We start from the raw sequence: 15,722 nt of genomic DNA, 5'->3' as shown, positions 1-15,722 counted from the left end.
ATGGTTGAATATGATATTCACTCATTATTATGATCCGGACAGTAGCTTGTTTCTTGAAATATGTGATTGTATCTATTCTTATTTTACCCTAATTCCTTATTTCCTTCCCCTCCCCCTTTCCTTCCACCCCTCCCTTTACCATACCTATATTGTTCCTATTTTTCCTCATCTATATAAACTTAATAAAATTTTATTAAAAGAGAGAGAGAGAGAGAGAGAGAGAGAGAGAGAGAGAGAGAGATCTTGCATCCAAAGTGTAGTCTGACTCACTACTGTACCTCTGAATCATAATCTGAATCAGATGCAAACCTAAGTATACAATTAAATAGATGACCTCTTTTAAAAAAACTCACAATTACAAGCAAGCAATTTACCATATATCTACAAAGAGAAATCTATGGGTGATGCTTTTTAATATGCATGCATGAAACAAAAGATGGATATTCCCATTAGCTTCAGAGATATAATTACTGAAATCCTTGTAACACTACCCATTATATTAATAGTAGTTAATGTAATATTATTTTAAATTTAACACAATGGTATTATGTTCTCATTAGATATTTTAGTCCCATTTGAGAAGTAGTGTGTGTTTGGGGGGGGGGGGGAGATCATCTTATTCATCTTACTTACTTCTCTGTCTGGTTTTAATGACAGAAGAAATAGGAATGGAAAAGATGGAAAAGAAATGTATCTTCATATTATAATCACTCCCACTTCTGTGGCCAAAAGCATGTAATAATCTTTTGCTAAAGTACCTGTCAGAAGAACACATTTGATGGTTTTGTAATAGAGCTAAAATATTTTCCTTCAAATTTTCACAGAAAGGTAGACTTAAACATCTGGAAGTCCTATTTCTAAATAATTATTATTTTAAGTCTTATTTTAATTCTAAATAATTCTTTGTTTCTTAGATAATCCTCAACTGAATTTTCAGAACTAAGATTTTCTTCTCTTTTTTATCAGTTTTAGTTTATATATGATAATTTTTACTACAGTATCATGATGTACTAAAATATTCTATTATTTTCAAGTGTTTTCCAGAGGGCACAGATATGGTTGGCATATTGGACTTCTATTTCCAGGTAGCTAATTAATCTCTAGAATACTTGTTATTCTTTGTTATATAGAATTACAGGTTAAAATTTTATTTATATAAATATTTTCATAGCAGAGGATCTAATCCTTTGTTGGGGCAAGTATGTTAACTAAATGATATTCCAATTGAATATATTTTAATAAATCAGCATTTCTCATTGTCTGATCTTAATGCAAATTAATAGTTGATAGCAATCCTTGACCTTAGAATTATATATTTTTGTAGTGATCATGAAATATGTTTTGCAGCCAGTTTTGTAGTACTGTATGGAGAAGAAATAGTTAATCATATCCTTAGTGCTTTCATACTGGTTAGGTTAACTAAAACATACTTTCTTATCACTAATCTTTTTACTGATTAAAATATGAGTTTTTTCCCCATTCCTTAAATTTAACATAAGACAGCTTTGAATTTTACACACTAGTAAATAATATAAATTGTCCTGGTTCTGTCACATGATTGTTTAGTACGTTCATCTCTGCAGTAACAGGATCATGTAGTTTTTAAATGTTTCTTTTAAAAATGTCAGCCTTTCATCAGAACAAGCTTCACTATTGCACTGTTAGAGAACAAGTTTTTTAAAAAATCTCACCCAGTTGTTTTATGAGTTAATCTTGTACCATGATAATCACTTTCATTTCATGCTTAACTCAAATAGGCCTTTATTTCCTAATCTGGAAATAGTCTATCTTCATATGCTGTATTGTTCATAGGGTAATAGACTCTTTATGGGTTCAGGCTCCTTTTTGTAAGATAGTCCTTTCATCCATTTACTTACACAGCCTTCTTTTTGCATAGGTTGATCAATGTTTTCTTGTTTTTGTCTTTGTTTTCCCTAAGCTGTGCTCCATAGAAGTGACTTGTGAATCTGCGAGTGTCATGGCAGCCACCCTTGCCAATGGTGGGTTTTGCCCCATCACTGGTGAGAGAGTCCTGAGTCCAGAAGCAGTTCGTAATACTCTAAGTTTGATGCATTCGTGTGGCATGTATGACTTCTCGGGACAGTTTGCCTTCCATGTAAGTGTTTGTTTAGAGGCATCTATTATAAAAAATGTCTAGTTAGTCTTTTAAAAAAAGAATTAACTTTTTAATTAGCAAATTTACCATGGGTGGTAAAAAAGCATTCCATGTCATATAGACTAGTTAGAATACATAGAACTAGTTAGGAAGACAGAAATGAATCCAGAAAAACAAGGTATTTTGAGGTCTGAACCAAATAATCCCTGGGATGTAAATTTACACTAATCGATACTTTTTGGAAAAATATTGTTACTTTGACAGATGATATGGATATTCAGTGAATGCTATCTAAGTATTGATAAGTATATATTAACAGTTTAAATTATGCATTCATTTAGGTGGGTCTTCCTGCAAAATCTGGAGTTGCTGGTGGTATTCTCTTGGTTGTTCCTAACGTTATGGGCATGATGTGCTGGTCACCTCCACTAGACAAGATGGGCAACAGTGTTAAGGGCATACACTTTTGTCACGTAAGCAAGTCTTCTTACTTGAATTGTTAGTAGTCTGTAGCAGAAGTACAATAATCATTAACATTTACACCTGTCTCAGTGAAAGTGGGGAAATTTGCATTTATCTTGAGCTTATGCTTATGTTTTCACTGTTAGAATCAAAGCAGATAAAGATTGAAGATTTTTAAAGCAAAAGGATGGATAATTAGTACCCCAACAAGCTATACACTAAGCAAAGATAAAAAGATGTATTTTGAAAGTGGAAGAAATGTTGACAAAATGCATGTATTTCTTTTCAGTCCTGCTTGCCAAAATAATTTTTTTTCTTTTTGTTCCCCTAAATTTATAAGTCACTTAATATTCATCTTGACAAAGGACTTTACTTATGAGTTACAGTATGTGTAATCAGTAATATCAGAGTGTAGCTGAATGAAACATAGTCAGTTGTAAATTATGGTGGTATACATGAGTATAAATATAACACAATGATGTTTTCACTATTGCAGGAACTGGTTTCTTTGTGCAACTTTCATAATTATGATAACCTGAGGCATTTTGCAAAGAAGCTTGATCCTCGGAGGGAAGGTGGTGATCAACGAGTAAGTTGGAAGTATTTTATAAAATTAATGTGTAACATGTATATTGTGCATAGCAACTTCCAAATAGGATTGGTCAATGACATGTATTATATCAATACTCTGAGTTGTGAGTGTCCAGATACAATTCAGACAACATCTGTCACATCTAAAATTTACTACTAAATGCTATATTACATTAATCATTGGCTTTTACTGGTTACAGGTAGTCCTCAACTTACTAACCATAATTGAGCCCAGAATTATAGTCGTAAGTCATACCAGTCGTTAAGTGGATTACTGTGTGACTGCACCCAGTTTTACAACCTGTTTTTGTGGCAGTTGTTAAATAAAAGCCAAAACCATTAAGCAGATGCTATGGCTGTTCAGTGAATCCATTGTACCTAATGGGCATTTTTTTTCTGGAAACTGGAAGTAAATGTTGGTTTCTGGCAAAAACAAAAATTGTGGTCATGTGACTGCAGAACACTACAAAGGGCCGTGAATGCAGTCATGTATCCTCAGGGGAAGCAGTCATTGCAACTTTGAAACATAGTCGTAAATAGGGTTTGGGGAGATCTGCTATAGCTTCAAATGTTAGTTAAGGGCTACCTAGTAATAATGTGACATTTGACTGAAAGTTAGTTGAGTTTGGTTAGATAATTGGTATTATATAACATACCTGAGCCTAGTATATTTAGACTACCTCAAACAAATTTGAGAACTGTTCATGTATCCTTTCCAGATGGACTTAAAACCATCCTAGATAAAATGCCATGATGCAAAGCTAGCATATTCAGCAGTATATTTTCACTTCATAAAAATTACGGGACAAAGTTCTTTTTGTTACAGATTTTGATCTTACAAGAAAAATAAATTGTATATAATACAGATGACTTTTATTTTGGTAACATGTTTGATCCACATATTAGTGAGAAAATATCTCTAGTATTGTTCTTGGCTCTCAGAGTTAGCAGTGGGTAATCTCTTGCTTGTTGCTGAGAGACATAATAGGGAAAAAAAAGGATGCATCCTAGCCAACGTTTTTTTAAAAATTTTATTGCCTGAGATACAGAGCTTTGTCTTACTTTTCAAACATGTCAGTCATCTTACTGTTCTGACCATGGCTCTGATCTTACTGGGAAGAAATCTGTTTTTCAATGGCATTAATACCATTCAAAATACAGAAATAGTCATTACTTTGAGTTTGGAATTCCATTTGCACTGTAGCATGTGTAAGTTCATAGACAATTTTTGTGTTTTGGCCCTTGGTTTGAGGTTGGGCTGGGAAAAAGAGTGGAGCTTATAATTTTGGCCCTGTGCAGTTAAAATGTTTCAGTCCATTACTCACTTTTCTAACATTTACAGCAAAGCTTGGACCTAAGTAATTATTGCCATAGCAGTCTGGAAACCATCCTGCTTAAGAGAGAAACAAGGCTGGATTGCCAAGGTTGAACTAAACCAGGAGAAGCTGGATTGTAGAAATGCTACCAGTAACTCAGTAACTAATAGAACCTCAGGAATTATAGATTAATATGAAAGTTCCTGTATGGTTAATTAACACAATCGGCATCCTGTTATGAATGACTTGGAGTCTTTCTTCCCTTCCACCAAATTAAATAAATTATGCACTGTGGTTTGAAATTGAAAAGTATGTGGCATGATAATGTCAGGTTGAGAGAGATCTCTGGGAACCAGCAAGTGCTAATTGATAAATAAAATAATGCTAGAATGTTTTATTTCATTGGTAATTTAATACATACTATATGTTGCTTAAACAATTAGCATTCCCTTGGACCACTGGACTATGAGAGTCTTCAGCACGAACTTGCATTAAAAGAGACTGTGTGGAAAAAAGTGTCACCTGAATCAAACGAGGACATCTCCACAACTGTAGTGTATAGAATGGAAGGTCGGGGAGAACAAAACTAGTGCACTGGACTCTGGTTTCAGAGAGTTTGGTTTCATTTTTAAACACGCTCCAATTTGTCTAGATTACACAGTTCCAAATATTTTAGGTTTATTATTTTGATTTCAGTGGGTTGAAAATATGCTTGAGGAAACCAAAATTGGTCTACCAATAATTTTATACTAATTGCTTTAATACTTTTTTTTCAGAAAGCAGTCTGAAACAAAACTTGACTATGTGCTATTTAAACTTGTATCATGCTTAAGGAGTGAATTGCAAAATAGGAATTTTAAAGGGTACTGTAAAAGTGAGAAATATTGCAATGCAATCAAGATGCAAACAGCATAATTGTTAACCAAGAACACGAGAGCCAAAGATATAGGAAAATTTAAGTTCTGGATCATAAGTAGATATTTCTTTTATTGTTCATATATTCTAAAAATTACTTTTTGCCTTTTTCATAAATAGTGTAAAAACGTGATCCCATTTATTCCCATTAATTTGCAGTTAATTTCAATGTAACCAAATGTAAATGAAGTTAACTGTTCATGTACTGTTTTGCAACACTGACAAAACAACTCACATTTTTTATATAGAGCATATTGGTAGATAGAAACCTATTTAAGCTTGTGTAAAAATATCAGTATGTTACTATATAAGGTAAAAAAAAGTCACGTTGGATTAGCCTGGCTGAAGAATTCTGAAAGTTGAAGTCCACAAGTCATAAAAGGGCCAAGTTTGAAGACCCCTGGGTAAGGATATGCTCAGGATCCACTGCAAAAATAAATAAATAAATAAATATTTATGTTAAATTTATATGCCGCCCATCTGTCCATGAGACAGAATTTTAATACAGTTGCTTCTGTGTTAGAAACCTATTGTGCTGTTGAAGGATAGATTTCCTCTGTAAGCCAAGCAAAGTATAAATTACTGTGTCAAATCTTAATTTCAACACAATTTGAGAGAAGAATCATAAATTCAATAGGCTAGAAAAGAGATTTTTTCCCACTTCCTAGCATTTTCTTGAAAATGCAAGGATTGCTTCTTTCCCCCCGCCCCCCATTTTTGCATCAACCAGGTATTGATGCATTTGGTCATGACAGAGTTGACCAGCTAGCTTGTCACTTGATCCTGATGTGGGCTGAGAGAAAGTGAATGGCTCAAAGTCATACAGCCTTATGTTTTCATGCCCAAGCAAGGACTAGCACTCATAATCTCCTGGTTTCCAGCCTGTGCCTTAACCACTAGACCAAACTGGATCTCAGTTGATTAGAAAACAAGTAACACTCAGTATAGATAATAGTGTGTTATATACATAATGCTGTGTTATATGAGTAAATATTCAGTATACTTATATAAGTGGTATCTAGTCTCATGCCAGGTTATTTCTATATTTCCTGACAAGGCTTTATTCAACAACATTTTCTTCTACAAATGAAAACCTCAGTATATTTACTGGCTTTTAAAAAAATTAACATGGCTATGGTATTGGTGGCTGTTCCTTATTTAGTCCATTAAATATCTTGGAAAAATGTTAGGAAGGATAATAATATTAGAATGTTCTAAGCCAGAAGTGGGGAAGCTGTGAATCCTTTAGGTGTTGCTGAATTATAACTTCAACATCCCTTACAATGGATAAATGCTGCCTTTGTAAATCAGTAACTTGGAGGTAGCAAAGTTTCCCTGTTAAGAGCATGACAGATTTGGAAAAGATGAGAAGGATCATGTAGTCCAGGTCTCTGCAGTGTGCAGTTCCAAGATCCTTGAGAGAGGGCTGTCTAACTAAGAACTCAGCCTCCATAGGCAAACCATTCCATTGTTGTACAAATCTTATTTTCAGCCATCTTCCCCTTATACTTAAATAAGAGTTGGAAGTGCAACTTCTACCTAGTCTTGATTTTTGTGGCAGTGGACCATCTTCCCTAAAGCAATCTAGAGTCCATTTCTTGCATTGTTACTTTTATTGTTCTCCTCTTAACATTGAACATCTCAGTATCTTGGAAATGTGATGCCCAGGTTTGTGCACAGTAGTTGGATTGGGTTCCTACCACTGCAGAGTAGAGGAGAATAAGGATGTCATGTGTCTTGGATACAATACTTCTTCTAACGTACCCAGACCTACCTGAGTGTATGTAACAGCTTTCTCATGTTCATCCTGTTTTCAATTACCATGCCCAAGCCCTTTTTGATGGGCTTCTTCCAAGCCATGAATCTCCCATTGTGTATGTGTGCTCTGCATTTTTATTCCCCGAATATAATGGCCTACATTTTTCACTATTGAAGAGTATTTTGTTCATTTCAGCCCAGTTCTCCAGCCTCTCCAGATTTTGCAATCTCCTTCTGTCATCCTGGGTGGTGGCCAATTTATGGCATCTGCAAATTTGATCTACAAGAGGAAAGTTTGGGTCAATACCAGCACTAGAATGTGCTCTTGAAGCACTGAGGAATATAGGAAACATAACCGCAGTGCCAAGTTACGTTTAAAGAAATTATGATTTATCAATCTCTACAACTCATGCTCTTAGAAAAGTATATTACAATGATTGCAATGTTCAGATTACCATGTTATTGGATTGGAAGTGATCCAGACAGATTGATAAAAGTGAAGCTGATCTGATTGGTTGATTTTGAATGGTATCTTCACACTAGTGTAATTTTTGCAGAAAACTGCTTTTAAACAGAATCAAACTTATACTGACATATTGCTGCCCCAATAAGATTTTTAATTTGTCACTTTTGTACTTTGGCTATGGTAAAATAATCTGTGAGTCCTTATTTTAAAAGGCATGGTAATTGGCGGGTGGGTGTGTTTTTAGTATCAAATCATCAAAATGTTATTTATGGTCCAAGGCCAAAACCAGGAAAAAATTAGTACTGTATATGCCGGCGTACAAGGCGACCCGGCGTATAAGATGACCCCCGTCTTTGGCACCAATTTTAGCGCTTGCGGAAGTTGCCTTATACGCCGGCATATACGGTAATACAATATGAGGGAGTTTTAAAAAGTGAAAAAATACTAAAATAGTCAAGAATTAATAAAATGTGGACATTTACTTTAGACTAAGATGAGCAAATGATTGGGCCATCTGATGTTACTAAAATTCTGCTCTCATAGCATTTAGATGACCTGGCTAAAAGTGGCCAATGATGAGAATGGTAATAAAAATAAGGTTGTTCTATTTTTTTGAAATCAGAAAACCTGTCTGAGTGTAAAGTTAAAGTACTCCATTTTTAGCTTGAAAGACTTCCCAAGCCAATGATGGCGAACTTTTTAGAGACCGAGTGCCCAAAACCTGCCCCTGCCCCCCCGTCCCACCCCACCCTGCCCACCCGCAGGGTTACCCACCGCCTCCATGGCCCACCGCAGATCGCCCAGGTGGCCGAGCAGCGCCATGCAGCTATGCCCTCCGCCTATACTCCACAGCATCATCTGCGCACGATGGGGCGCAAGGATGGAGTCTTGTCCCCACTACCTGACTGCCATGTCCTTAGCTGCTCTGCGCAGGCCATGCCTGGGGGCGACTCTCTTCCAGGGGGCTGCTGGTGAGGAGGGGGTCATGGGGGGAGACAGAGCTGAGGCAACGACATGCCTGCCCACAGAGAGGGCTCTGAGTGCCGTCTCTGGCACACATGCCATAGGTTCGCCGCCACTGTCCTAAGCTATTAAAGCAGTCTTTTTCAGACTTGACATAGGGTGTTTTGAATTCAAAGGAGTTCAGATTTGAAACATTTTACATATTTCAGTTTAGTTTCTTCTAAATTATATCCATCAGAGAAATGGCTACATTCCAGGAAAAATCAACATTAAGGGCAAGACCTCAAAAGTTGACAGAATATTATTGTGTTTAATCTGTAATTAGTACAGCTTAGTGCATTTGTGTTCATAGCAGTATCAGTTCTTTGTATTCAAGCGTTTATTTGTCTTGTTGTATTCTCCATTCTGCCCTTTGACATACTTAATGTTTCATTAAAAAGTGCAATGTATTTAAACTCTGTTTCATCATCTTTCTATGATTTTTTTCTCCTCCGTTTAAATGATTTGTTATGTGTTCCCATTTTTCATTTCAGTTGTATGTTATTTATGTACTTTGAGCCCATTTAACTTTGTATTATAATAAATTTTTATTTTAAGCAGATTATTTTGCATTTTTGTTCTTTTTCGTATGCAATCTCAGCCATGATTTGATTCTGAGAATAAAAAGCAGTCTTCTAATATTTTGAATAAAAACTGGTGAAGATGAAGGCCCACTTAGTTTGAATACATTATAGGTGTGGGATGTTTTATATAACTTGAACTGGTTTTTGTTTTGGCAATGCCTGCTGCCTTCCTTATCTTCCCACCTTCCCTCAGCTTTGGAGGATGGGTTGAGAACACATTTGTTTGGACCTATAGCACAGCATGTCCTTGCTAGGTGCACAACTCTTCCCCATCCCCACTACTGCTGCTCTTCCCTAAGCATGGGCAGAATGTTTGAAGCATAGCTTGTCCAGGCAGAGAAAAATATCATTGCAGAGGATTAGAGAAGCATATATTTACACACACACACACACACACACACACACACACACACACTCACTCACTCACTCACTCATATACTATCACAATGTTAAGTAAAAATATCTTTCATACAGGTATCTATTGAACACTTTATACCTAATCCTATATATTGATCTTAGTTTGTATATTTCTGAGACCAAATGCACAAGCATTAGACCATCTTTGTAAGGTACGATTTATCAAAGGCATTTGCATGAGTAGGTAAGAGCTAATCTCACCTGGATAAGTTTCTTTTGTTATTAATCAAGTGGTTTCCGACAGCTGAATTTCTCTTTTTGGCAGTGAGTGTCCCTTTGTAAAACTTTTTTTTTTAAAAAAGATCTTGTCTACCTATGTATTTTAGTGTTATGATTCTTTGACTCATAATCTTAATACCAAATAGAGAGTATTGTCAATGCTTACATTCCTTTGAAACTACTCTAATAGGTCAATGTAATTGCAGTTAAATTTGAATATGACATATTTTCTGAATGAAATATTCTACTCTTTTATGGCTTACTTATAGTTTTGTCTATTAATTGTGGTTTATTTTCACTTTGGAAAATATAAGGTCTAGAAAAAGGAAATGGGATGGTGGTGGAGGAAAAGAAGATAATATTGTAGCAGATAAGAAGATAACCTTGTAGTAACTACAGTTTACTTTTTTCATGTCTTGATTCATACATGTCATTGAGATTACAATCCTGTACCTCCTTATCTAAGAACTTCTATGCAGTTTATAATTAAGAAGGTATATCAATTATGACACAGAATACTTTGTGATATTATTCTTTTATTTCAGTAAATACTTGAATTTAATCTATATTAGTTTAATTATTTGTTACTCTGCTTTCTTGAATTAGTTATTTGTTACAATGAGGAAGTATTTATGAAAGGGGCGTTGTCTTACCTAAACGCCTTTTCTGAGAACAGAGATGGAGAATCCACCAATGGGTTTTCTCTATCTGCCTGGTCTTGAGACCAAGTTAGCCAAGCTTGACACGCCCCCCTGTTGCTAGGGGAACCCAATCTTGACAAGGGCGAAAGCAGCTGATGCTAGGATGACGTGTTGGCTCTCAAACCCTTAATACCGGCCTAACTGACCTTAAGGGTGGGTGTGGATTCTCCATCTCCGTGCTGAGAAAAGGCGTTCAGGTAAGACAACCACGGACGCCTGGGTCCTGCAAACTATTCAATTTGGCCTGTCCCTCGAATTTGTATCCAGTCCTCTGGGTAATTTCATCTCCTGTCCCACGCCCCAAGACTCAGCTTACGCAGGAGGCCATTCGCGATCTTCTGGAAATACAGGCCATAGAACTGGTACTGCCAGATCAGAAGGGAAGGGGATTCTACTCCATCCTCTTCGTGGTCTCAAAAGCCTTGGTGGGATGGAGGACACTTCTAGATCTCAAAGGTCTGAATTACCACATTGCGTACAAAAAATTCAAGATGCAATCGCTTCAGTCCATCTTAGGAGGCATCAGAAGGGGAGAATTTCTGACATCTGTAGACCTCACGGAAGCTTATCTCCATATCCCCATCCTTCCGGACCACCGGCGGTATCTCCGGTTCTGCTACAGGGGTTGCCACTTCTAATACAGGGCCCTCCCATTCGGTCTATCCTCAGCTCCCAGGGTGTTCATCAAAATCCTAGCTGTACTAGCTGCTCATTTAAGGAAGGTACCAGTATGCGTCCAGTGCTACCTGGATGACATTCAATCATCCTCCTTCCAGACGGCTCAGTTGGACCTGAACTTAACCATCCAGGTCCTCCAACAGCATGGGTTTTCGGTGAACTTCCTAAAGAGCCAGACTGTTCCCTCATCCAGACTTCTGCACCTGGGAGCCATCATTGACATCACAAATTGCATGGTCTACCTTTCTCAGGAGCGTCTGGACAACATCAGGGACCTAGCTTGCTGGGTGTACAGGGACCGCACCGTTCCCCTGATCTTACTTTCTCAACTCCTAGGGAAAATGATCTCCTGCATAGCCATAGTTCCCTGGGCCAGGCTGCATTTACAGAGCCTTCAATGGTTCCTCCTCCCATCCCAGCGGCTGAATGTCAGCTCATCCAGCCGACAGGTGAGGCTCCCGGTCCAAACCCTGATGTCTCTTCGCTGGTGGTTCTCACAAGCAGTTGCCAGGGGTTCATTATTCAAGGAGCCCAACCGTCTCACAATCATGATGGATGCCAGTCTTTTCGGTTGGGGAGCTCACCTACAGTCTCAGTTTGCGCAGGGCCATTGATCCCGTGCAGATTTGAGACACAACATCAACTGGCTGGAACTCAGGGCCATTCACCTAGCTCTTCACCACTTCCACAACCAGATCAGGGGGCGACATATATTAGTCCAACCTGTCCTCCCTCAGGGCTGAACACATCTCGAGGGAGAAGAACCAGCAAGCGGACTTTCTGAGTCGCTCCACCATCAATCCCTCAGAATGGGATCTACACCCGGACCTATTCATCGAGATGTCCCAAAGGTTCAGACCGGTCCTTGACCTATTCACGTCGTCGAGCAATGCCCAGTTCCTGAGATACTTCTCCTGCTATTACTCCCCAGGGGTGGAGGGGACGGATGTTTTACGAACTCTGTGGCCAGAGGGCCTACTCTACGCCCCCCCTCCCGCTGACTCCAGCAACCATCCGCAAGCTAATACAGGAGCAAGTGGAGATGATTCTCGTGGCCCCTTACTGGCCTCGGAGACCTTGGTTCGCTGACCTGGTAAATCTCTCCCACTCTTCCCCATGGAAGATTCCTCTGGATCGCATGTCCCTGCACCAGGGGGTCCTACAACATCCGGACCCTCAGTGGTTACAGTTAGCCGCCTGGCACTTGAGCGCAGAATCATGACTCAGGAGTCGTTCTCACCAAGGGCGATTTCCATGATTCAGGCCTCTCGCAGGCCGGCGATCAATCACATTTATGATGCTACATGGAAGAATTTTTGCAATTGGGGTGCAGGACGGCAACTGGACCTTTCAAAATTGACAATCCCTCAGATCACTGACTACCTTCTGGATGGCCTAGATAGAGGCCTGGCCCCTGTGACCATCCATAGACAGGTGGCGGCCCTATCCACTCCACTCACCTGTGCCAATTCGATTCCTCTGGCTCACCATCCAAGAATAGGTGCCTTTATCAAGGGCGCCAGCAACACCAGGCCACCTGTGGTGCACAGGTACCCATCTTGGGAGTTGCCCTGAGTTCTACTCGCATTCACTAGACCACCTTTTGAGCCGGTCACTACTATAACCTTGAGGTCATTAACTTATAAACTTTCCTTCCTGATTGCTATCACGATGCCAGGCGCATTTATGATCTGGCGGCTCTATCGATCAGGGATGATCTTTGTATTTTCCACTGGGACCGGGTGGTCCTTCAGCTGGATCCCACATTTGTGCCCAAGATCAATTCACTCTTCCATAGAGCCCAGGAAATTATTTAGCCAGATTTCTGTCCCAATCCTTCCCATGACTTGGAGCAGCAGTGTCACAAACTGGATGTCCGCAGGACGCTATGACGATACATCAAGCGCACGGCGTCTTTTCACAGGTCAGAGGCCCTCTTTGTCTCTTTCCTCCCGTCTTCTATGGGGCAGAAGGTGTCCGCTTCCACCATAGGTAGATGGATCAGGGCTTGTATCGTGGAGGCGTATCAGTCTTCTTCACTGCCAGCTCCAAGTCATATCAGAAATTTATGAAGTTATGGCAGTGCTGTATGCTGCTCAGGAAGGTCTGATAAGGGGAGGATGACTGAGAAGAGTTTCCCCAGAGCCCTGGGGAAGGAGAACAGGGAAGCTGCAGCTGCCCCCCCCCCTCAAGCCTCAAATCAGCCAATTTGAGGCAGCACTGATCCCAGCGCTGCAGGGGAGCAGCAGGGAGAAATTCCCAGGCTGTAACTACTGACCTGAATTGGTGTGGAAACTATTGAGGCAAGGAGAATTCACAAATGGATCTCTAACCTGCTATTATGCTCTGAGAGCCAAACCTGACACGTCTTCAAGAGCTTGAGACCAAGTCAAGACTGGGATCCCCTAGCAACAGGGGGCGTGTCAAGCTTGGCTAACTTCGTCTCAAGAGCAGGCAGACAGAGAAAACCCATTGGTGGATTCTCCATCTCCTGTGCTGGAGAATATTATAAGCACGGAGAAAGTTCCAGTTTGGTGTAATGGTTAAGGCATCAGGCTAGAAATTGGCAGACAATTTCTAGCCTATTTTAGGCACAAAGCCAGTTGGGAGACTTTGGGCCAGTCATTTTCTCAGCCCTAGGAGATAGTGGCAAATCACTTCGGAAAAAAAAAAAGCTTTGCCAAGAAGATTACAGCGATTTATTCAGTCAGTCTGCAAAAATTGGACATAACTGAGCAGAAAAGGAGAAACAAAACTCTAGAACTCTCTTTCCCCCAAGGAATTTTAGTTATGATAAACAAATGAATTTTTCTTAAACTTTTCTATGAGCAGGTTATTACTTTAATTATTTGTGCTGTGCCAAGTGCAACAGGATTCACTGAGTACTGATTGTATGCCAAGAGACTGGGGTAAAGAAGCAGGGTATAATCAACTAGATCAGCAGCACTGAATTTGCAGTGCAGAATTCCATAGATAGAAATACATATTGCTTCCATATGCTGGATTTCTCCCTTTGTACAAATAGTATGAATAGCTGCTTCTTGGAAAATGTTGGGTGTGTATCGCAGAGGTTTTGTAAGCATTTTCTTCCAATGGTTTTCCTTTGTTGCTACTTTATTTAAGAGACAACTCGTGGATCACAATATTCAATTTTTCACAATATTCTTACTGAAGACATGGTAGGAAAAATTAGCTTTAAACCATATGACATTCAAGAATATTGGTTTTATTACTGGACACAGATTTATGGCCCATAATACTAGATAAAATAATGCAGCTTATTTTTTATGTTGACATTTGCCCCTGGAGATGACACCTGTAAAAGTCCAAAGAATTTTCAGCTATTTTTTTAAAAAAATATTAAAAATGTTAAAATATGTTGATTTATTTTCTGTTTCTTTGTGCTTGTTGGTACTGTGAAATTTATTTTTATGCCATGCAGTCCAAGTATATTATCATTTTACAATAGTTTCATTCTTGAATATTTTTTTCAAGTTTTCTTTAATACACTTCAATTTACACTTGTATGTTGCATATATTTTCCAATTATAAATAGTATTTTTGCTTTCAAAAATACCCTTCAAAGTAGTCAGCAAATTGCAAATTCAAAATGGTATGTAAAGCCCTGCTTAGGACATTTAATCAGCATCATAGATGCTTGTGTGAATTAGGCATCTTTTTAAATACAAAGAATTTGTATGCATATTAATACCATAGTAATTGCCTTGAGCTCTCAAGAAAAAAAGGGATGTGAACAATTCTAAATAATTAGAGCATCATAACAACAGTTTTCTTTCAATGCAAAGTACAAAATCATTTTTGAATAAGAAATTAATAGAATTATACTTGGAGTTAATTTATCATAATGTGTTTGTTAATTTGAACAATTCTACCATATTATAAGACAACTAAAGGAATTCATTCGTTTTTTTTCTTGGGGAATAATAGATTCTTGGAACACAGAATAAATTGTTAAATCTAATATTTCATATATTGCTTGCCCAATATATCTCTTAATTGTTTAAGGTACATGCTGCTACATTAATTTGATTCTTGCTTATATTACCAACAGCTATATCTCTATTCTTGCTTAAATTGCCAACAGCAGTATATATCTCTAGATATCTTTCTTTCTTAAAATGTTTAAGAAAAAAGATAAAAATTAACAAGAGTTAGTGTTTAGAATAAAGAAAGGAGAAAAAGACCAAGACAAAAATGCAGAGAAAGAAAGAAAATATAAAAAAATGATTTTCTGATTTTTTACAGCAGTTATAAATGTAAATTAACACGTTACATTTTTCTACATATTTTTTCTAATCATGAAAATCATAATTTCATTTTTTTTGTTTCACACAAAAAGTAAGTTTCCAGTCAATTTAAAATTAGACAGTGTTTTGTCTCTAATCAAAGCTGTCAATTTGGCCACCTCAGCAAGTTCCATCTTCACCATCCATTCCTCCACTATGGGTAAAGTTGAATCTTTCCACCTTTGTGAAT

At 38.1% G+C, this 15,722-nt stretch overlaps 1 protein-coding gene across 4 annotated transcripts in view; it reads left to right on the top strand.

The window, feature by feature from the left end:
- The window catches only part of GLS (glutaminase), an 83,333-nt gene that overhangs the window by 42,833 nt on the left and 24,778 nt on the right, over window positions 1-15,722 (top strand). For 2 of the 4 annotated variants that reach the window (XM_039321957.1, XM_039321961.1), the window contains 4 exons: window positions 1,035-1,085; window positions 1,940-2,116; window positions 2,458-2,589; window positions 3,075-3,167. In XM_039321957.1, coding sequence (XP_039177891.1) covers window positions 1,035-1,085; window positions 1,940-2,116; window positions 2,458-2,589; window positions 3,075-3,167 — 453 coding nt within the window. Of the gene's footprint in view, window positions 1-1,034; window positions 1,086-1,939; window positions 2,117-2,457; window positions 2,590-3,074; window positions 3,168-4,928; window positions 9,189-15,722 lie in introns of those variants that run through there. The other 2 variants (XM_039321959.1, XM_039321958.1) reach the window with 2 other exon arrangements.

Source organism: Crotalus tigris, unplaced genomic scaffold (assembly GCF_016545835.1).
Source record: "Crotalus tigris isolate CLP2741 ecotype Arizona unplaced genomic scaffold, ASM1654583v1 scf7180000023830.6690815, whole genome shotgun sequence".
Classification (NCBI taxonomy): Eukaryota; Metazoa; Chordata; class Lepidosauria; order Squamata; family Viperidae; genus Crotalus; species Crotalus tigris.
Note: the sequence above shows the minus strand (reverse complement) of the source record. Positions and strands in the feature narration are given on the sequence as shown.